The sequence below is a fragment of the Rana temporaria genome, chromosome 2, assembly GCF_905171775.1.
Source record: "Rana temporaria chromosome 2, aRanTem1.1, whole genome shotgun sequence".
NCBI classification, from domain to species: Eukaryota; Metazoa; Chordata; class Amphibia; order Anura; family Ranidae; genus Rana; species Rana temporaria.
The window spans coordinates 404,337,155-404,360,306 of record NC_053490.1 but is presented as its reverse complement, the minus strand read 5'-3'; the positions used below and the strand labels follow the sequence as shown (position 1 = coordinate 404,360,306).

At 43.3% G+C, this 23,152-nt stretch overlaps 1 protein-coding gene across 3 annotated transcripts in view; it reads left to right on the top strand.

Annotated features, from left to right (window-relative positions):
• The window catches only part of SHROOM2 (shroom family member 2), a 311,760-nt gene that overhangs the window by 276,800 nt on the left and 11,808 nt on the right, over positions 1-23,152 (top strand). For all 3 annotated transcript variants that reach the window (XM_040338142.1, XM_040338141.1, XM_040338139.1), the window contains exon 9: positions 6,382-6,553. In XM_040338142.1, coding sequence (XP_040194076.1) covers positions 6,382-6,553 — 172 coding nt within the window. The remainder of the gene's footprint in view (positions 1-6,381; positions 6,554-23,152) is intronic.

Here is a 23,152-nt window from a genome sequence, read left to right as displayed (position 1 = left end):
AAGCCGTAAGGCTACACTGCGGGCTTCCTTATCCGCAATGACGGCGGAAGCATCCGACAACTGATGGAAACATCAGCTGCAGTGCCGCCACAGCTGGACTCCAGGACAGGTTAGTAACCTATTATTAAAAGCCAGCAGCTGCAGTATGTGTAGCTGCTGGCTTTTAATTTTTGCAGCAGAGGATGGACCTCCGCTTTAAGTTGTAAAAATCCTTTTTTTGTATTGGTCTTATGTAATATTCTAATTTTCTGATATACTTAATTTGGGGTTTCCTAGCTGTAAGCCATAATCATCAAAATGCTTGAAATATCATTCTGTGTGTAACGCATACATTTAAAATATATAAGTTTCACGTTTTGAATTGAATTACTGAAATATTATAACTTTTTGAAGATATTTAAATTTTTTGAGATGCCGCTGTAGTTCAGCGTAACTCCCTCATAGAGATGGGCTAGTTGAAAAAACAAAACATTAAAACAGGTGTTGGGGAAGATGGTGGATAAAGACATAATAATTGGATTATATTATACCTTACTAGATGTTTGCTATAAAATAGGTTCACAGTGTTCTCTTCCTTTAATCCACTGTATGGGAGGTACCCACGCTGGCTATTGGGCATTGCCAGAGAAAGGTAGGAAAGTGTGAGTCCTCCTCATAGAAGTGTGATTGAGCATGTGCTGCAAATGCAAGACAGAATTGTGCAAGTGATGCCTATTGTGAAGGAAAATTTGGCCCAAGCCCAGTTGGCTCAGGATATTTACAATCATCTGGCCCAGGTCCAAATGGCATGGCCTCTATGAAGTGATTGAAAAAGTAAATTACAAGATTTGCTAACCGGGAAGACCGAAACCCATACAGATATATCATGTGAATTTGCTAAAACCGTTGAAGGATAAGGAATCCTCGGTCGCTGAGACGACCCTGCTTCCCTCTAATTCTAATTTGGAAATTCTTGAAGCTGGGATAGCAGAAACCTTGTCAAAAGCTAAAGCTGCTTATGTAGATGAAGTGATTGTCCATAGCGAAGATTTGGACTCGCGTTTAATAAAGGTTTAGGCCATGTTAAACTCTATCCAGAAAGTAGGGGTTACAGCCAATCCAAAAATGCACCATAAGGTTAGACAGTGGCGTCGCTAAGGGGAGTGGGGGGTGCGGTCTGCTACCAGGGGTGACACCATCCCGAGGGTGACAAAGGTCCTGGCTCCCCCTTTGGCATTTTTCAGCCGGAAAACACAGCCGCTGTGTTTTCCACCTCCTCTCTGTCTCTCACTACTGCGCTGCTGCCTGAGCCTGTGACTATCTTATTCCCTGCCTGGGCGGCGCAGATGCACACTGTCCTCTCCAGCTGCGGCATGGGGGTGCCGTGCACCTGAGCTTGTGCAGTAATGGGTGGGGGGTGTGTCGGCTTGCGATTGGGGGGAGCTTTTCGCTGCCCAAGGTGATATGTTGTGATAGGTGGGGGTGGGTCTGTACTGATGGAGGCGGTTTGTCCTGGGGGAGTCTGTACTGATGGAGGGGGGTGGTTTGTCCTGGGGGAGTCTGTACTGATGAAGGTGGGTGGTGTGTCCTGGGGGCGGGGTCTGTGCTGATGGAGGGGAGGGTCTGTGCTGAGGGAGGACTATAGTTGGGGGAGGGGTGACAGCATGTTTTAACACGACGGGGGACACCAACCCTAGTGATGCCACTGAGGCTAGAGGAGGCAAAATATCTGGTTTATACCCATGGGAGAGATGAGATAAAGTCACAGGTAAACAAAAGTAGACTCTATTCAAAACTAACCACGGACCACCATCAAAAAGCAGGTTCAAGCATTCTTAAGCCAGCCATAGACAGAACAAAATTCAGCCGGTTCAGCAGGAACCGGACAAATTTATATCCTTCTATGGACAGGCTGGTTGTACTGAAGTCAGTCTAATTATCACCATCATTACAACCAGCCTGTCGGCAAAATCTTTAGAGCCATTAAAACAGGTCTTGTGGTAACCCAGTGTTAAACCCTCCTGACTTCTCTAGGAACTTTGTGGTCCAGACAATTGCATCAGATGTTGGGTTGGGAGCTGCATTGTATTGGGTTTGGAAGGGGGCAAACATCTTGTCATTTACCTCAGCAGGAAACTGAAAGTGGTTCTAAAGCCTGAAGGTTTTTCACCTTAATAAATTCTCTGCATTAAGATAGAAAAACATTCTGCGTGCAGCTCCCTTCCTTGCCCCCTAGTGTTAACCCCTTCACTGCCAGTGCCATTTTTATAGTAATCAATGCATTTTTATAGCACTAATCGCTATAAAAAAACAAAAAAAATGTAGAAGAAAACGTATCGGCCTAAACTGAGGAAAAAAATAGTTTTTTTATATATTTTTGGGGGATATTTATTATAGCAAAAAGTAAAAAATATTCATTTTTTTCAAAATTGTCGCTCTATTTTTGTTTATAGCGCAAAAACTAAAAACCGCAGAGGTGATCAAATACCACCAAAAGAAAGCTCTATTTGTAGGAAAAAAAGGACGCCAATTTTGTTTGGGAGCCACGTCGCACGACCGCGCAATTGTCAGTTAAAGCGACGCAGTGCCAAATCGCAAAAAGTGGCCCGGTCATTGACCAGCCATATGGTCCGGGGCTGAAGTGGTTAATCACTTGGAAGTCCTATGAAGTAAATTTTGCAACCAATAAAAATGATGCAGCCATTGAAAGAGAATGCTTAGCAGGAAAGTGGGCTTTGATTCCCTCTGATACTAGCTTTTGGGTAGACTAGGGTTGCACCGATACCACTTTAAGACCGAGTACACATACAGATAATTAATGTACTTGCCTATACCAATTACCGATACTTTTTTCTTATGTCGTGTGACAGTGGCACTAGTGTGCAGCACTGATTATACCCCCACAGTCCATGCCATAAACAGACCCATGGCATCTCCCCTTTGAGACAGAGAAAGGGACTAAGGACACAGATTCCGCAGTCCATTTCTCTGCAGCCTCAGCTGCACTGAAAATGAATGAAAGAAGAGGATACAGAGGCTCCTCTCCATTCATAAACTGATGCATTGTAAACTAAGTTCACAATGTTTCAGTTATGAATGGACAGACAATGATCACTGAGTCTGTTCATTCAGAAATGGAAGGAGCCGTTAAATGACAGATTTACTGCCACCTTCCTCTGCTCTCCATCCTGACAGATCTGGGACAGTGGGGGACCGGAGGAGGACACTGCCAGCCGCGGGAGGGAGAGGGGGAAAGCAGCTGTCAGAAAAGCTATACAGGGGGATCTGTGTTTTTAACTGCTCCCATCACTGCGCCAATCACCTGTGAGGCTGCCCAACCCCCTGCTGAGCTTGAGGATGCCTGGTCCAATACAACAGGTATCAGATTAGGCATCGGAGCATTTGCATGAGTACAGATACTTGTGCAAATGCTTGGTATCAATATCTATACTAGTAACGGTATCGGTGCATACCTAGTAGACACTCTGAGATGATTCATGCTCTGTTAAAGTAGATGGCACAAAAAACAGACCATTGAGAGTGCTTTGTGGTGGGCTTTATAGCACCACAGTACACTTTTGACGTGCATTAGGGTGCAGTTAAAAAATGCTGACGCACCATAACATAGACCGTGTGTTAACAAGATGCATTAATAATGAATGTTGTAGTTTGAACAAGCTCTGAACAACTAGTTTTTTTAGCACAGCTGAAATAGCTGAATATGCGAATAAGAATATTAGAACACCATCTGTAGGCCGAATAGAAAACTGCATTTTAATAAAATGTAATATTGACCTGGCTAAAAATAATGTTCTCACAGAAAGAAACACTATACATTCCCTTTGTTTGTGTTTTATATTAGCAAAGAACAGTTCCTTCATTTTCCTTATATGTAATCCACACCCTAACACCAGAATTTTAGCCACCACAGGGTAATTGTCAATTTGTCAGTATTTCTATCCATGTTGCTACATTTTCAGAAACAAACCAGGTACTGCAATTAGCACACAGTTTAAAGTGATCGTAAATTCTTGTATTTTTTTTTTCTTTAAATAACAAACGTGTTATACTTGCTTGCTCTGTGTAATTTGCACAGAGCAGCCCCAATCCTCCTCTTTTTGGGTCCCTCTTCGGAACTCCTGCCCTTTCCTCCTGTTGAGTACCCCCACAGCAAGCAGCTTGCTATGGGGGTACCCAAGCTGAGCTGCAGCTCCCTGTGTCAATTCAGACTTGGAGCTGTGGTTCAGGCCTGCCCCTTCTCTCTCCTGATTGGCTAACTGACTTTGATTGATAGCAGTGGGAGCCAATGGCGCCGTTGCTGTGTCTCAGCCAATCGGGGGGAGAGTCCCAGACAGCTGAGACACTCATGGACATCGCTGGACAGAGATAGGGCTCAGGTAAGTATTAGGGGGGCTGTAACACAGAAGGCTTTTTATCTTAATGCGTAGAATGCATTAGGATAAAAAACCTTCTGACTTTACAACTACTTTAACTACACTCAGAAGGCACTACGCCGTTATGTTGGGTTAGAAAAATAATTTAGCTGTTGGATCGTTGGCTAATTTTCAGCTATCATTTCATGTTCATGGGATTATATTATTTCAAATAGCCGCACACCACAACGCACAGAACATTTGAATGTATAGTTTAATTGTTGTACTGTGCCAGAATTGTGGGTAAAGATAATAGCAAACAATCAGAATGACACCAAACCCTTTGTTGGTGAGACTGGTATAGTAAGTTTGTCAGTTTACTCAGCCGCATTGTGGGATTTATATCAATTTATATAAACTTAATTGGCAGTCATTTTAATAATTGAGTTGAAAATCTGGTTTGTCTAGGCGGGTCCCTACCTGAGAAACTGATACTGTACCCTTTCTAAGTATAACAATAACCACCAATTATATTTACTGTATGTATGACTGTTGCAATAACATAGATGTGATAGAAAACTGCTTAGCAAATTGCTACATTTGATGCTGTCGTAGCCTATGGTAACTAGGACTATCCCCATTTACCAATGCATGCCAGCATGTACTTTAGGCTCGGTTCACACTACTGCGACTTACGGTGTGATTTTACCAGGTGACTTCCCGGTGATTACTTAAGTACTACTTTGATGCGTCTTTAGAAGTGACTTTCAGGGAATGCCTGGGTATACTTCCTGTAATGTCGGATCCAAATCACATCAATTTCGATGAGGATCCATCCGACTTGGAGGCGACTTCCATTAAAGTCTGTGGGCATACGTCCGAAAGATGTTGCCTTGAAGTCGTACAGGAACCTTTTCTAAAGTCGGAGCAATAAGACAGCTCTCATTGAATAACGTGGGATGTCACATGACTTGGGGTTTTACAATTCAGATCCCAAGTCGCGACAGTGTGACCTGAGCCTTAAATTCCAACTGGACTTTCAGGGGCAGATTCACGTAGATCGTCGCAAAATTGTGCGGGCGTAACGTATCTCATTTACGTTACGCCTCCGCAACTTACATGGGCAAGTGCTGTATTCTCAAAGCACTTGCTCCGTAAGTTGCGGCGGCGTAGCGTAAATCACCCGGCGGAATTCAAATTTGGCGGGTAGGGGGCGTTGTATCATTTAAATGAAGCGCGTCCCCGCGCCGAACGAACTGCACATGCGCCGTCCGTAAAATATCCCAGTGTGCATTGCTCCAAATGACGTCGCAAGTACGTCATTGGTTTCGACGTGAACGTAAATGACGTCCAGCCCCATTCACGGATCGACTTGCGCAAACGACGTAACTTTTTAAAATTTAGACGCGGGAACGACGGCCATACTTAACATTGGCTGCGCCTCATCTAGCAGGGGCAACTATACGCCGGGAAAAGCCTAACGTAAACGTCGTAACTTTACTGCGTCGGCCGCGCGTACGTACGGGAATTCGCGTATCTAGCTAATTTGCATACTCAACGTGGATTTCGACAGAAGCGCCACATAGCGGGCCAAAAAAAAATGCACTTAAGATCCGACGGCGTAAGAGACTTACGCCTGTCGGATCTAATGGATATCTATGCGTAACTGATTCTAAGAATCAGTCGCATAAATAAGACGGCTCAACGCAGAGATACGACGGCGTATCTGGAGATACGCCGTCGTATCTCGGTTGAGAATCTGGGCCTCAGTTTACAATAACTAAATGCATTTCAGGTGCATCAAAAGAGCAGGTGTACAATGGTATCAAAAGCATCCCTTAATCCTCTGTGAGTCTCAGCAGATGTTTGTCACAGAAATAGGGCAGAGGTAGGTTTTTAATTGTGACATTTAATAGCTAATAGCCAAATGGCTTTTCTCAGTTACAGCTGATCATTACTTCATCATTAATCATCAGAAATGGTACTATCTATTATCCATTTTATAATGGTGTATTATGTTATTCTACAGAAAAGAGGACCCGAATATGGCTGCAGCAATCTCGTTGACAACCAGCTCTTCATACTACAGCACTTCTGCACCCAAAGCCGAGCTTCTCATTAAAATGAAAGATATGCAAGAGCAGCAGCCTATTGAGGAGACTTCTGAGGAAGAGCTGGGCCACAACTTATGTGAAAAAAAGGTAACCAAACATATTTTCCATCATTGAACCTTTTAGAGAGTTGTCAGATAAGCAGATCATGTCATCATGGGGACAAGATCAGTCCCAGTTCACAGTGGAATAACACTGTTGAGCTGTATGTACATGGAAAAAAAACTGGCTCTATATCAAACCCTAATGCAGTGTCCAAAAAATCCATAACTTTTTCTAATAGATTACGGTTTGTAGGGTCCTCATGCATTAAAAGAGAAAATTAGATGCTTGGCTTTTCTTCTTTTTTTTGATCTTACCAAGGTGGATGCAGCATCGGTGCCCGCCGGCTCTAAGACTGAAAACCAAGCCATCAAACACTCATAACTCGGTTCTTAGAGCTCCACAAGCAGAGAGCGGGTGACTGTCAGTCACCCGCTCTCTGCTCTGCCCCCCCCCCCCCCACGTTTACTGGAGAGCTGGGCTGTGGAGGGAGTGGCTCGCTAAGAGGCTGAGCCGGATGACAGTCCAGGCATGTGGGCGGATCCCGACTCTATTGTTGTGATCTTGGCCCAGCTTGGACCGGCTCTGTGACATCAGCAGACAGCTTGGATGCTCAGTGTTAATATGGCCATACAATATACAGTTTTCTTGTTCAATTTCCTTTAGATTTACCTTTAATTATGTAGTGCAAGGTCCTGCCTGATTTATACAAATTGAAAGTGTTTAGATTTAACAAAACTATATAGTATGAGGTCAAACCTAAAGGAAAATTGTATAAGATAATTGTATAATGTATGGCACATAACTAAGTCTGTGATCAAGCGTGTAAAAGTTGATGTGTGACCATTTACATATAATTACCGCTGAGTCTATCTAGGTCCATAAAAAACTGAAAAGGTTTGCATCTTTTTCAGGTTTTTTGGACAAAGGATATAGTTGGATGGATGTCTGTTTACATACTCCTGTCCATAGACTTAACGTGTGTCAATTGCGTACTGGTGGAAAAATACTGTGTGGACACGGTTATCACAAAAGTGACCTCTATTATGTTTATTTCCAGTTCAGCCGGGGATTCGTTTACTCATCGCCTGCTGATCAGAACATTTATGGTCCATGCACACCAACCCTTGCGTTACAATGCAGCTGCTGGTGTGCTGTGTGATCAGTGAAGTGCCGATCCAGGCGCATCACACTGTTCACTTTTTTCTTTCTTTTTTTTTTTACTTTTAAATGAACTTTTTTTGAAATGTCACCAGTGACATTTCATTAACCACTTAAGACCTGGACCACGCTTCCACAGCAAATAGCTTGCTATGGGGGCACACGAGCAGCTACTCTGTGTGTCCTCTCAGACACAGCTGCGGCTTGCCCCCCCCCCCCCTTTCTCATTGGCTCACTGACTTTGACAGCAGCAAAAGCCAATGGCGCCCACTGCTGTGCCTCAGCCAATCAGAAGGGAGAGTCCTGGACAGTTGAGGCTCTCATGCAACATCACTGAATCGAGATGGGGCTCAAGTAAGTATTAGGGGGGCTGCTGCACACTGAACGTTTGTTATCTTAATGCATAGAATGCATTAAGATCAAAACCTACTGCCCATAGAACTACTTTAATTGTCACTTTCTAAAAAAGTATCCTTATCCTGGTGTGTTAGCTGAGTCTTTAAACTTGGGGGTCTCAAACTGGCGGCCCTCCAGCTGCTGCGAAACTACAAGCCCCATGAGGCATTGCAAGGCTGACCATTATAAGCATGATTACCACAGGCAGAAGTATGATGGGACTTGTAGTTTCGCAACATCTGGAGGGCCGCCAGTTTGAGACCCCTACGTAAAGTAAGCAAATCACCTGGACAATTTAAACCTCCAAATTAAGTGTTGCAGAAACAGGCATCTGGGTCTGGGTATGAATTTGGGTATGAAGATAAAAGTGAAGGTAGCCTCCTTTTTGAAAGTCAAATGTTAAAGTTACCAGTAGATTGATTGATATGGGGGAGCCAAAGTCATATATACATTTAAAATGTAACTTATAATTAGACTTACATTTGCTAATGAATATATACAGTGATGAAAATAAGTATTTGAACACCCTGCTATTTTGCAAGTTCTCCCACTTGGAAATCATGGAAGGGTCTGAAATTGTTATCGTAGGTGCATGTCCACTGTGAGAGACATAATCAAAAAAAAAATGTATGATTTTTTTAACTATTTATTTGTATGATACAGCTGCAAATAAGTATTTGAACACCTGAGAAAATCAATGTTAATATTTGGTACAGTAGCCTTTGTTTGCAATTACAGAGGTCAAACGTTTCTTGTAGTTTTTCACCAGGTTTGCACACACTGGAGGAGGGATTTTGGCCCACTCCTCCACACAGATCTTCTCTAGATCAGTCAGGTTTCTGGGCTGTCGCTGAGAAACACGGAGTTTGAGCTCCCTCCAAAGATTCTCTATTGGGTTTAGGTCTGGAGACTGGCTAGGCCACACCAGAACCTTGATATGCTTCTTACAGAGCCACTCCTTGGTTATCCTGGCTGTGTGCTTCGGGTCATTGTCATGTTGGAAGACCCAGCCTCGACCCATCTTCAAAGCTCTAACTGAGGGAAGGAGGTTGTTGCCCAAAATCTTGCAATACATGGCCCCGGTCATCCTCTCCTTAATACAGTGCAGTCGCCCTGTCCCATGTGCAGAAAAACACCCCCAAAGCATGATGCTACCACCCCCATGCTTCACAGTACGGGATGGTGTTCTTGGGATGGTACTCATCATTCTTCTTCCTCCAAACACGGTTAGTGGAATTATGACCAAAAAGTTATATTTTGGTCTCATCTGACCACATGACTTTCTCCCATGACTCCTCTGGATCATCCAAATGGTCATTGGCAAACTTAAGACGGGCCTTGACATGTGCTGGTTTAAGCAGGGGAACCTTCCGTGCCATGCATGATTTCAAACCATGACGTCTTAGTGTATTACCAACAGTAACCTTGGAAACGGTGGTCCCAGCTCTTTTCAGGTCATTGACCAGCTCCTCCCGTGTAGTCCTGGGCTGATTTCTCACCTTTCTTAGGATCATTGAGACCCCACGAGGTGAGATTTTGCATGGAGCCCCAGTCCGAGGGAGATTGACAGTCATGTTTAGCTTCTTCCATTTTCTAATGATTGCTCCAACAGTGGACCTTTTTTCACCAAGCTGCTTGGCAATTTTCCCGTAGCCTTTTCCAGCCTTGTGGAGGTGTACAATTTTGTCTCTAGTGTCTTTGGACAGCTCTTTGGTCTTGGCCATGTTAGTAGTTGGATTCTTACTGATTGTATGGGGTGGACAGGTGTCTTTATGCAGCTAATGACCTCAAACAGGTGCATCTAATTTAGGATAATAAATGGAGTGAAGGTGGACATTTTAAAGGCAGACTAACAGGTCTTTGAGGGTCAGAATTCTAGCTGATAGACAGGTGTTCAAATACTTATTTGCAGCTGTATCATACAAATAAATAGTTAAAAAATCATAAATTGTGATTTCTGGAATTTCTTTTTTTGATTATGTCTCTCACAGTGGACATGCACCTACGATGACAATTTCAGACCCCTCCATGATTTCCAAGTGGGAGAACTTGCAAAATAGCAGGGTGTTCAAATACTTATTTTCCTCACTGTAAATCTACCTTCAGACCAACCAGCAGATGGAGCTCTTGTCTTCTTTTTCAAGTATTCCGCTATTTCAGCTTTTCAGGTCTGCTAATAAAGAGTCATTGTTTACAGACCTGAAAGTTCTCACAGCTTCGTTGGGGAGTTCAGACAAAGACAAACTTCCTTTGCTGTGATGGCTCATTAAATACCCCAATACAATCCAATAGTTTAACCATTTATTTTTCATATTGGATCTGCTGCTCTGTATCCGAGAAAGTAATTACACTGTAGATAATGTATTGCAGTACACTTTTTTTATTCTGTTTCTGCCCAATACCTTTTTTTTCAAGCCGGAGATTAAAAAAGCTTTAAAGTACAGGCAGTGGCAATAAACAGGTTTGTGAAGTACATGTAATGCACAGCACCACTATCCATACATGAAAAATGTTGAAGATCTTTACCTTTTGTGGGTGTAAGGTTTAATGCTGTCATGCCCAAGCAGTCAGCCTAAACTTCCTGGTCTTCATGTATGGGTGCTGGGCAGGGATGCTGATGTCACACCCATCCCTTGGATCAGCTAGTTTGTATTTGAGCCATGACTAAGCACTAGTTTAGAGTGCGAAACACGTCGGCTGTCCTGTCTTGTGGTTGCGGTGACTGTACATGTTCAGTTGAAAATCAAGACAACTTTCTTTTTAAGTTACTTTGGAGTGCGGCTGTCCATCTTCCTTTTCCCATTCTCAAAGTTTGTATTAGAGGTAGTGGGAGACCTGAAACCCTGGTATGGCTACACAACTAAGTGGACTTGTGGCAGTACTAGGATAAGGTGACCAAATTTGTAAAATGAAATCCGGGGACATATCGTATTTTCCAGCGTATAAGACGACCCCCTAATTTTCCAGCTAAAATGTTGGTTTTGGGATATACTCACTGTATAAGACCCCTCACTGTGCCATCTATACATGCCTCACTGTGCCATCTATACATGCCTCACTGTGCCATCTATACATGCCTCACTGTGCCATCTATACATGCCTCACTGTGCCATCTATACATGCCTCACTGTGCCATTAGTAACATGCCTCACTGTGCCATTAGTAACATGCCTCACTGTGCCATTAGTAACATGCCTCACTGTGCCATTCCATTATCTGCCTCGACGATCTCCCTACCTTCTCCTGTTTGCAGAGATGTCAGACGGCGGCCATCCATTATTCAAAAGCCTCGCCTTCTCCTCAGGCTGTTCCGTGATAGGCGGAACAGTAATTTTCCCAGCAGAGCCTCTGTTCAGTGTTCCGCCTATCACGGATGTTCTCTCGTCCAAGGCTGAGGATGAGAAGGCATCCGTGATAGGCTGAACACTAAACAGAGGCTCTGCTGGGAAAATTAGTGTTCCGCCTATCACGGAACAGTCAGAGGAGGAGGCGTGCTTTTTTAATAATGGATGGCCGATGTCTGACACAGGTACCCGGCGTATAAGACGACCCCCGACTTTTGGGGCATGATTTTAGATGCAAAAAGTCGTCTTATACGCCGGAAAATAAAGTTTTTTTTTTTTTTTTTTTTTACTAGTAATGGCGGCAATCAGCGACTCTCTGCTCCCCGCCTCACAGCATGTCAAGTTTTGCTCTCCGGGCCCCCGGCTACTACTGGTGGGGAGCGGAGGAAGATTACTCCTCCAGGGAAGGCAAGGAGATAAGCAGGCAGGCGGCTGCTTAGCCAAGGCAGAATAACATGCGAACTGAGCTGAATGGGCATGCGCCCCGAAACTGAAGAACTATTCCCCCCGCCTCGACCAGCACATGATTATCAGAAAGGAGCACAGATAATGGAACAAATACACCCCCCTAAGCTAGTTGGTGCAGTGGAGCGGGGTGTGTAATTCAGATTTTTTTTTTTTATTCTGCACGGTCTTTGAAATTGCTCCAGCCCCTGATCAAATGCAATTTGGGGACAAAACCGGGGACAGACTTGGTCCGGGGACAGTGTCCTCAATCCAGGGACTGTCCCCGGAAACCAGGGATGTCTGGTCACCCTATACTCGGATGACAAGGATGGTGTGAATTGTGAAGCTCTTTTGCAGTAATGTCAGTTCTCTAAGGGAGATAAGAATTTAGGGATGTAAAAGGAACAAAGTACTAGCAGTTTTATAGAAGTAACGAGGATAAATGTACTAATAAAAAAGTGGATTTTCCATATGAATACACTTTAAGGCATACATAAATAATAACGAACTTACATGCTGATGATGTTGCAAGTGCTGTTGAGGAAGCCAAGGGAGATATTTGATACCATTTAAAATATTTAACCTAATTTGTGGCATACGAAAAGGAGAACTTTTCAAGATGTTTTCATTTTTCTTAAAATTCCTTTCCAGACTTTTCTATTGGGTATAGTAGGTTTCACATCCATGTTTGAATACTGGGTATTCAGCAGCAATAAATGTCTATTAAATTACAGGATCACATTTTATGCGCTATGCTAAAAATATACTGAGCTAGATGAGAGATGAAGCTCCAGCTTTAATACACATCACAAGCTTGACTTTCCATGGCTCCAATTTTAGATAAATTAGGTGTTTTTTACATTTCCAAAGGTTCAGTTCTAATTAATAGTAAAATGTTGGCTTAAACTTTTCATTAGGGAGGGATGATTCATTTACCTTTTTCAGTTTGATGAAATTCTGAGTTTTACAGTCACCCGGGGGCACATGTGGGCCAATTTTGGAAAATGTCACCAAACATGAGAGAATGGGCTCAGTGGGTGTAGCTACACAGCATCAGCCATAGTGTAACAGTATGGAGGCCCTGAGATTCATTTACGTGCTATTGAAAGTTTTTTTATCTCCATGTTAGTCTATGGCCTCATGCCCACCATGACGTTTTTGAGCTGTAGATGGCTGAGCCGTTTTTAAGCTGCAAAAAAAAAACAGGACCAGTGCGTTCTGAGGCTCCAGCCTTAGAGCTGTAAAAAAGCCAGACTTTAAACGCGCAAAAACGCTGCGTTTCTGAGCTCCAGCTAAAAAAAAAATAAAAAAAAAAAACATGGACAAGCGTTTTTAAGCTGTAAAAAAGGCTAAAAAAAAGTGGCTGTAAAAACGTCCATGGAAATAAAGCCTTAGAATCATTTTAACGGCCCTGTAATCTAGTTTTCATAAAATTATTTCTTACTGTGATTTCCCTTCCTCCTTGTAACATCCTCTGTGAGCTTCTGAACCTCTTCTTCTCCCCCCTCACTTTTATATATTTGGACCAGTACACATTAATTGCAGTGATGTGCACAGTTCTATGCACACTATAGATCCCATAGTTCATAGTTCACAGCCCATCTCAGGAGTGAGCATGAGGAGGGCGACTACATACAGTGGGACTATGGAGAATGAACGTAGTCACCTCTAACAGGAAGTTAGCTCACAGCAGAAAAGGATTTGGAGGAGACTGAAAGCAATAGGAGGCACTTTTTAAATTGCGAATACAAACTTCTTTTAAACTTTAACTCATACTAAGCTTTGTTTTTAACCACTAGCCGACCAGCCGCCGCAGTTATACGGCGCCAGGTCGGCTCGGCTGCTCGAAATCATTTAGGTATACGTCATTTCACATTTCAGGCATTAGGGGCACGCTCCCTACTCGCCCCCGGTGCCGACGTGCGTGCCCGGCAGGCGCGATCACTCCCCGACACCCGCGATCGCTCATTACAGCGCAAGAACCGGGAGCTGTGTGTGTAAACACACAGCTCCCGGTCCTGTCAAGGGGAGAAATGACTGTTCGTCTGTTCTTACAATGTATGAACAGCGATCTGTCATTTGCTCTAGTCAGTCCCACCCCCCCTTCAGTTAGAACACACCTAGGGAACATAATTAACCCCTTTCTCGCCCCATAGTGTTAACCCCTTCCCTGCCAGTGAAATTTTTACAGTAATCAATGCATCTTTATAGCACTGATTGCTATAAAAATGCCAGTGGTCTCAAAAATGTGTCAAAAGTGTCCGAAGTGTCCGCCATAATGTCGCAGTACCGAAAAAAATCGCTGATCGCCGCCATTACTAGTAAAAAAAAAAATATTAATAAAATTGCAATAAAACTATCCCCTATTTTGTAAATGCTATACATTTTGTGCAAACCAATCGATAAACGCTTATTGCGTTTTTTTTTTTTACCAAAAATATGTAGAAGAATACGTATCTGCCTAAACTGAGGGGGAAAAAACGTTTTTTTAGATATTTTTGGGGGATATTTATTATAGCAAAAAGTAAAAAATATTGAATTTTTTTCAAAATTGTCGCTCTATTTTTGTTTATAGCGCAAAAAATAAAAACCACAGAGGTGATTAAATACCACCAAAAGAAAGCTCTATTTTAGGGGGGAAAAAAGACGCCAATTTTGTTTGGAAACCACGTCGCATCACCGCGCAATTGTCAGTTAAAGCAACGCAGTGCCAAATCGCAAAAAGGGGCAAGGTCCTTAACCTGCATAATGGTCTGGGTATTAAGTGGTTAAGGTGAAAAAACGCGACGTACCATATACCTGCTGTACCATATACACTTGTATGAGAAAGTATCCTGTTCCCTTTGTTTTGTTTCCTTTATGTGAACTCCCTGGTTTTCCTGCTAGTCCCCTTGCTTTCCTTTAAAAAACTGAACACGCTAAGCAGGAGAACACACCGTGGTCAGGTCTCTAGCTATGCTGAGAACTCTGCCTGCTCTCCTCCAATGATCACACTTGTCCTGACACGCCCCCACTGCACAGCTATTCACTGGGAAGCTCAGTGTGCTGCTGCTTCTCCTCCTCCCAGCTCTTATGCAGCTGAGAACTGAGGGAATGTGATCCCTTTTATCTCTGCACACAAATATTTTGCCTTTCATTTCTATTTTAAACTGAATGGGTTGGTTTACAAGGTGATCATTTACAGTCACTTTAGGTTTAGTGTCACTTTAAGATGTCCTTAAAGGGCCAGCTCCAGCCAGTGGAAAGAGTTTAATTATGTAACCTGCTCTAACAACTGTTATGTTTATGAAGACTGGGGAGATCATTTAAAAAGTGGAGGTATGGCCAGGCTCTTCTTCCCTGGGCTCTTTTTTCTTTTCCCAACTCTTTTTATTGCTTTCTGCCAGTTTCAGGTTCTTGAAGCCAACAGAGCGCAGTGCACATTTACATACACATTGTGTATGTGTGTGCATATGTATGTTGTGTTTTTATCAATGGACTAATAGGACCTACGCCAGGGGTGCCCAATCAGTGGCCCGCGGAGGCCTCTGATGTGGCCCGCGACCTCCTGCTCTGGGATGGAATAGAATATAGCATTGTTACTAAAGGTCAGTTTATTACTAAAATCACAGGGCATATATGGGCATATCTGTTCTGCAGTGGTTACTGGGCTGCTTTCAAACTGATCTGCAGGTGCAGAGCAGTTTACCTGTGGGTTACCTGCACAGAGCCATAGACTTCTGTTATTACCTGCGAGGTTAGTGAGCTTTCTGAAAGTGCACCAATCCTGCACAATATAATAGAAGTCTATTGTAAAGTGCCAGAAAGCCAAAAGGTACAGTGTGTTGCACTCGCGGTGTGGATAAACCACAGCGCATCAGCGTGAAAGCAGCCTTGGGGTCCCTTTCGCATTGGACAGTCTGACAGTCCGACCAATTCCATTCACCTCTAAGTAGTGGCAGACATAAACCGACATGTGTCCTACCTCTAACCTGATCTGCTAAAAAGTATAGTGGGCTGTGTCCTTGTCCGCTCTGCATATGCAGAGCAGACACGGACATGCCATCCACCCACTCTGCTCATTGTGGCCCGCGACCGGTTTCCAAGTCGCTTAAGTGGCCCTCGCTCTTCAAAAGGTTGGGCACCCCTGACCTACGCGTTTCATGGGTTCAAATACTCTGCCTTCATCAAAGCTTATATTTTGTGGCTGAAGAAGCGACTGGACTCAAGGAGGTTTGGAAATGAGATATATATATATATATATATATATATATATATATATATATATATATATATATATATGAGATGGATAGATATATATATACCGTATTTATCAGGGTATTGCGCGCTCCGGCCTATAGCGCGCACCCCTAAATTGGACCCGACATTCCTGTAAAAAAAGATTTTTGTACTTGCAGTTTTGGTGTCTTGCGCGGCGGCTTCGTCGGGTCCATCGTCCGTCTGCGGCTTCGGGTGTCCTCTTCGTCGGGTCCGGCGTCCTTCTGCGGCGTCCTCCTTGCTCGATCCCCGCTTTCCTGCGCCGAGTTTGAATACTGCGCTGGCATATACCGAGCGCAGTACACTCGTGTATAGTCGGGCAGGCTCGGCTACTCTTGCGCTCACGTCCTGTACGTCCACGTTTGATTTATGGATACAGGCACAATTAGATAGCGTTAATATCTGACGAGATAGATAGATATATATCTAGAGAGATATATATACCGTATTTATCGGCGTATACCGCGCACTTTTTTGCCCTGAAAATCAGGGCAAAATCGTGGGTGCGCGATATACGCCGATACCCGCTTTCCCGCGCCGAGTTTGAATACTGCGCCGGCATATACCGAGTGCAGTACACTCGTGTATAGTCGGGCAGGCTCGGCTCCTCTCGCGCTCACGTCCTGTACGTCCAGGACGTGAGCGCGAGAGGAGCCGAGCCTGCCCGACTATACACGAGTGTACTGCACTCGGTATATGCCGGCGCAGTATTCAAACTCAGCGCGGGTATCGGCGTATATCGCGCACCCACGATTTTGCCCTGATTTTCAGGGCAAAAAAGTGCGCGGTATACGCCGATAAATACAGTATATATATCTCTCTAGATATATATCTATCTATCTCGTCAGATATTAACGCTATCTAATTGTGCCTGTATCCATAAATCAAAATCGAATAGAGGTTCTAGTCGTCTCCTACTCTGACAAAGAGAAACATTCTTATTTCTGTGTTGCTGTTGGTGGGCTCCCCTCACTTCCTGTAAAACACTGTAAGCAGGACAGGAAGTAAGGATAAACATCTTTAAATTAATCCCAAATAGCATAAATAACCCTTCCAAACGCTATCCAAAACTGGATCCAAAAAACAAAAAACAGTTTTTGGCTTTATCTGCTTTAGGATCATTTCACAGTGTATATGAAAGCTGGTGGTGGGTTGAGAAGTACACTGCTGAGTATGGACATAAGAAACACAAAGGGGGCCATTGAGACGCTTTAGGATCAGATAACATACAGACAGTTTTTCAATGCACTTGAAGGCCGCTGTACTATTTGATATTTTATTAGGCAAGTATTGTAAATGTGTATGCTGTAGATATCAGTCATTCTTGAATAAAATGTAAAAAAAAATCAAAAAACGGGAAACTCACCCTGTAAAACCGTTACAATTTAGGCTGTTTTGCAAGTGTAGGCCTATCCTCCATACATAATCCATGCTCCGTCTTAGTTATCACCCCAGGAATAAAGTACTGGCCAGAGCAGCTCATCTGACACTTGGTATTCAGTATTAGATGGGCTGCCTGGAGTGATACAGCTTGATGGAAATATACCACTGGAATGCAGCTCTGCAGAAGGCATTTCCATCTCATTGTTCTTTGTAACTATTTTCCATATCTGTGCACTATTTAAAGGAGCAGGGTGTTTAATGGACACACATATCCAAAAATAGAAAAGCAAACATTTGGCTAACCACACTGAACATTAATATTTTTCTATGGACAACCTGTTGCTTACCTATCTTGTTTCTTATGGCACACTGCACTTGGCATATATTTACCTTGGCATTGGGACGTTGGCATTTTTGTTAACGCACAACTCATGTCAGTACCATACACTGAACTTAGTGAAGGGAAATTCTGCATTTACACTCCAGAAAAGAAAAAAACATAAATGCCATTTCATATTCCTTTCTTTTTAATCTCTATCTTATTTTAAAGAATAGAAAAGACTAGGTTACCAGTTGTCCACTCATAAGGCAAAAAGTAATGTACTTTATTATTCACAGTGGGGTTGATTTACTAGAGCAGTGGTTCTCAACCTGGGGGTTGGGACCCCCTCGGGGGTCAAATGATGATTTGCCAGGGGTCCCTGAATCCTGGGCTGTTCTTGAAGCCTGCAACTCATTCCCTACCTTTTTGTGGCCACCCAGCTGGGCTGTTCTTGGAGCCTGCCCACTAAGCCTCATCGCAGCCGCCCATTCAGTTCATGGCATGGGTGGGGGGGAGGCTAGAGGTCAGCTGATTGGTGAGGAATGTGAAGTGGGAGGGGCTGGAGGAGACCCTATCTCCTGATTCCGCAATAGGTGCCACTGCTACGAGACGCTACAAAGTTGGATGCACAGTGAGTAACACTACCTGTGATTATAGTTGCCATTAAAAGTCCTCACAACAGTTCTCAGATCAGCAGATGACCTTGATCAAGAGCATCTAATCCACTCATCCCACCCCCTCCCACTAAGGAGTAAGAGAAGGAATACAAATATAGAATACATGGAAGGGAGAGGAAAAGAGGGGTGGAACAAATAAAAAGGCAGAGAAAGAACAAGAAAGACAGCTAGGGAGAGGGATAGGATAAAGCGATAAAAGGGAAAGAAAGTAGAACAAAGAGAAAGAGTGGTACATACTAAAATGTACCATTAGGGGTTTTAATACTGTACAAGTGGAAGGGACTCAGGGAGCGCTAAATGCCTGTGGGTTAAGGGTGCAAATTACTTGTCTTGCCCCGGATGCTGACAACAAACGATACGAAAATTATTTTACTGTTAGGGGTCCCCACAACTTGGGAAATTTTATCAAGGGGTCACGGCACTAGAAAGGTTGAGAACCACTGTACTAGAGGATTAGAGGCTGGTCACTTAGCAAAGTGTATGTTGGTAAAACTGTTTAAGTGACACTAAACTCTATTCAAGTATGTATTCTTAAGTCAAAAAAGTACCATTTATTGCGCTAAGCCTCCTCCAGATTCCTTTTATTTTGCTTTTGTGATCTGACTTCCTATTAGATGGTGGCTACGCTGGTTCTCCATGGTCCCATTGTATGCAAGAACTTAGCCACCCTCTTTTGCTCACTCCAGACTAGAATAGGGATGGACTTCAGTCTTCTCTCCTTAAAGGCTAAGTTCACCTTTTGTTCACTTTTTTTTTCAAATTCCAGCTCCTCTATGTACCAGTATAGCATTAGAGTGGTTGTAAACCCTTACAGACCACTTTAGCCTACAGGTAAGCCTAGATTAAGGCTTACCTGTAGGTGCAACAAATATCTTCTAAACCTACATGGTTTAAGAGATATTTGCAAAAGAAAGACACTGATGTGCCGTAGACAACGGTGCGCATGCTCACCAAACGTGCCACTTGTAACGACGCAAGAGTGACGTCATCGCGGCTCCAGCCAGTCACAGCGCTGGAGCCGCGATATGCGGAAGTCACTACTGGAGAGATGGCGCCGACGGAGGAGGGCAATGAGCACCACTGCGGGGGCTTCAATCTCCGGTAAGTACTTCATAATGAGCTAGTAAGCTATGCATACTAGCTCATTATGCCTTTGTCTTGCAGGAGTTTTGGAAAAAAAAGAGGGTTTACTTCCTCTTTAATGTACTTATTTCGCAAAAATAAAACAACTTTCCATTAATTCTACACAGGCTTACCTCACTCTCCTCATAGCTGTTTAAACACACTGCTCGATTGCTTCTGCCTTACTTTCTGGTCAGACTTTAGGTCATGACACAGGAAGGAGTTGATCAGCTGATCTCATTCGCACACCCTTCATCATCTACCCTCAGCTGGTCAACTTTTTCCTGTGTCATGACCTAAAGTCTGACCAGGAAGTAAGGCAGAAGTAATCGAGCAGTGTCGTTAAACAGCTCTAAAGAGAGTTAGGTAAGCCGGTGTATAATTAATAGAAAGCGGTTTTATTTTTGCAAAATAAGTACATTAATCCTATATTGGTACATAGGGGGCTGGAATTTAGAAGATAAAAAAGGTGAACAAGGGTGAACTTCGCCTTTAAGGAGTAGGTGAGCCATAAGAAATACCTGCAAGTCTTAATCATGACTTGGTGTGCATGCACCTAAACTATGTGATTCTAACCTGACTATGTGGGGTAGATTTACTAAAACTGGTACACTCAATCTGGGACGGCTGTGTATGATGGCCAATCAGCTATCTTCAGCTTGTTCAATTAAGCTGTGGCAATGGGATGCCAATTGGTTTCTATGAAGCGTTGCACCAGATTTTGCACTCTGTTTTTAGTAATTAACTCCCTATGCCTCCTGCAGCACTTACCCCTGAAGGAGCTGCTGGTTTGTTTTGGGTGGCATGTTACCTCTGTATCTCCACCATCTAGGGGTATTTGATGAGAGTTGTAGTAAATGGAATGTCCACACAACAGGTGTCTTTTATGTGCTTTTATTACCCAGCTGGGTAAAAACAGTAGAACTTAGTGAAGAGTAGAGAAATGGAATAACAGATTCAGGTGTATGTAGATGGGAAACAGCCCTGCTTCCAACAACAACTTCTGTTTCACCACTCTAGCTAGAGTGGGTATAGTGCACCTGGACAGACCTCTCTCTCTTACAAGCCTGGCAGCCAGAATGTCACTCGGAACTTGGGGATAAGTCTCTGCCACAGACCCTGCCGATGGTTGACAATAATGGAGATAGTAATGGTCCAGAATCTTCCTTGACAGATTCAACACCTGGATCTCCTTCAGGTAGTTTAGGTAGGTTACCGACTGATAGGCGACCGACGTCCAGCCTTTCAGTACCCGGTTTCCTCGGTCCCCTTGGGTGGTCAAAACCCTCTTGGAGCACCAGCCTCTCTTGGTACTCCTCAGGCAGATTCTCCACCGAACAGCTTCCTCTAACAGGACTAACGCTTAGGACCTCCACAGCTCAAATGTTTCAGACCAACGTTAATTTTATTTTATTCTATATTTGTACACCTTTACTTAAAGGTAGCGCGAGAGTCGCACATTACACAAAGATCACAATGAATTTGCTCAGTCTGATTGGGCGACTATATGTGTCACTATCGTTGCTGAATCTGGGGAGGACTGGGATGAAGCAGGATGAGTCTTACCTGCCTGTACACATGCCAAAGCAATTAAAATAAAACACTTGTCATACCTGGGAACTTTTTTGAATCCATTGACTTGAAGGGGAGGCGGGTGGCAGCATGCCCAGCAAAGCTAGCACAGTACATGTATACAAAAAGAGTTTATTTAAGCAGGGTACATAGTGCACTACTGTAAATTGACAATGTGATCAAAATATTGTTGTTTCAAGTGCTTTGGTTTAATGGCAACAGGCATTTATAAGAAGGGTTGAGGCAGCTGTGGCAATACATGAGAAGTTCTGGAATCTGCACAGGCAGCAGTAACCTTGCATGGGCAGCGTTGACAATATGCTGGCAAATAAAGCACTATGGTGAGCTATGACAAAATGTAGCATTGCGTGGGCAGCTGCAACTATTCATGAGTGTCTGTGGCACAACGTCGCCAGCTATGACAATACACATGCCACTGTGGTATCAACAGTGTCAGTAAACATATGATCGTTAGAGTTATCCCCCTCTGAAGTTACTGTAATCCAAGGCACAGCAGCAAGTACCTGGTTCTTGCTGTCTAGCAACATTTGTGTCCTCCAGCCATGCCAAACTGTCAGCAGCTTCTGCGTCTTCACACTAACTAGAGCGGTGATGATGTTACAGTGATGGAAAATATTTGAACCCCTGCTTATTTTGTACGTTTGCCTACTGACAAAGAAATGATCAGTCTGTCATTTTAATGGTAGCGAGAGACAGAATAACAATACAAATAGCCAGAAAAATGGGTTTTTAAAAAAGCTATAAATTGATTTGCATTTTAATGATTGACAAAAATATTTGACCCCCTATCATTCAGCAAGACTTCTGTCTCCCAGGTGTCTTCTATACAGGAAAAATAGCTCAGATTAAGAGCACTCTCTTAAAGGGAGTGCTCCTAATCTCAGCTTGTTACCTGTAAAAAAAAAAAAACACCTGAAGCAATCAATCAGATTCCAATCTCTCCACCATGGCCAAGACCAAAGAGCTGTCCAAGGATGTCAGGAACAAGATTGTAGACCTACACAAGGCTGGAATGGACTACAAGACCATCACCAAGCAGCTTGGTAAGAGGGTGACAACATAGTTACATAGATAGTCAGGTTGAAAAAAGACACAAATCCATCCAGTTCAACCATAAAAAAAAATAAAAAATATCTTAAAATCCAATATACCAAATTCTATACCCACAGTTGATCCAGAGGAAGGCAAAATACCCCAGCAGAGCATGATCCAATTTGCTACAGCAGGGAAAAAAATCCTTCCTGATCCCCCAGGAGGCAATCGGATTTTCCTTGGATCAGCTTTACCTATAAATGTTAGTACCCAGTAATATTATGTACATTTAGGAAAGAATCCAGGCCTTTCTTAAAGCAATCTACTGAGCTGGCCAGAACCACCTCTGGAGGGAGTCTGTTCCACATTTTCACAGCTCTTACTGTGAAGAAACCTTTCCATATTTGGAGATTACATCTTTTTTCCTCTAGACGTAAAGAGTGCCCCCTTGTCCTTTGTGTTGACCGTAAAGTGAATAACTCAACACCAAGTTCACTATATGGACCCCTTATATATTTGTACATGTTGATCATATCCTCCCTTATTCACCTCTTCTCAAGAGGGAATAAATTCAGTTCCTTTAATCTTTCCTCATAGCTGAGTTCCTCCATTCCTCTTATTAGTTTGGTTATAATTATTTGCAAATGGAAGAAACACAAAATGAAACTGTCAATCTCCCTCTGTCTGGGGCTCCATGCAGGATCCCACCTCGTGGAGTTTCAAGGAACTCAGAACAAAGGCACAGACAAACGCACATGGATTTCTTAAAGCGGTAGTAAAGCCGCTGCTGTTTTTTTTTTCCCCATACCTGAAAAGCAAAAGCCATAATGAGCTAGTATGCACCGCATACTAGCTCATTATGAAATACTTACCTTGGAACTGATGTGGATGAGGCCCTGATACAACCTCAGGG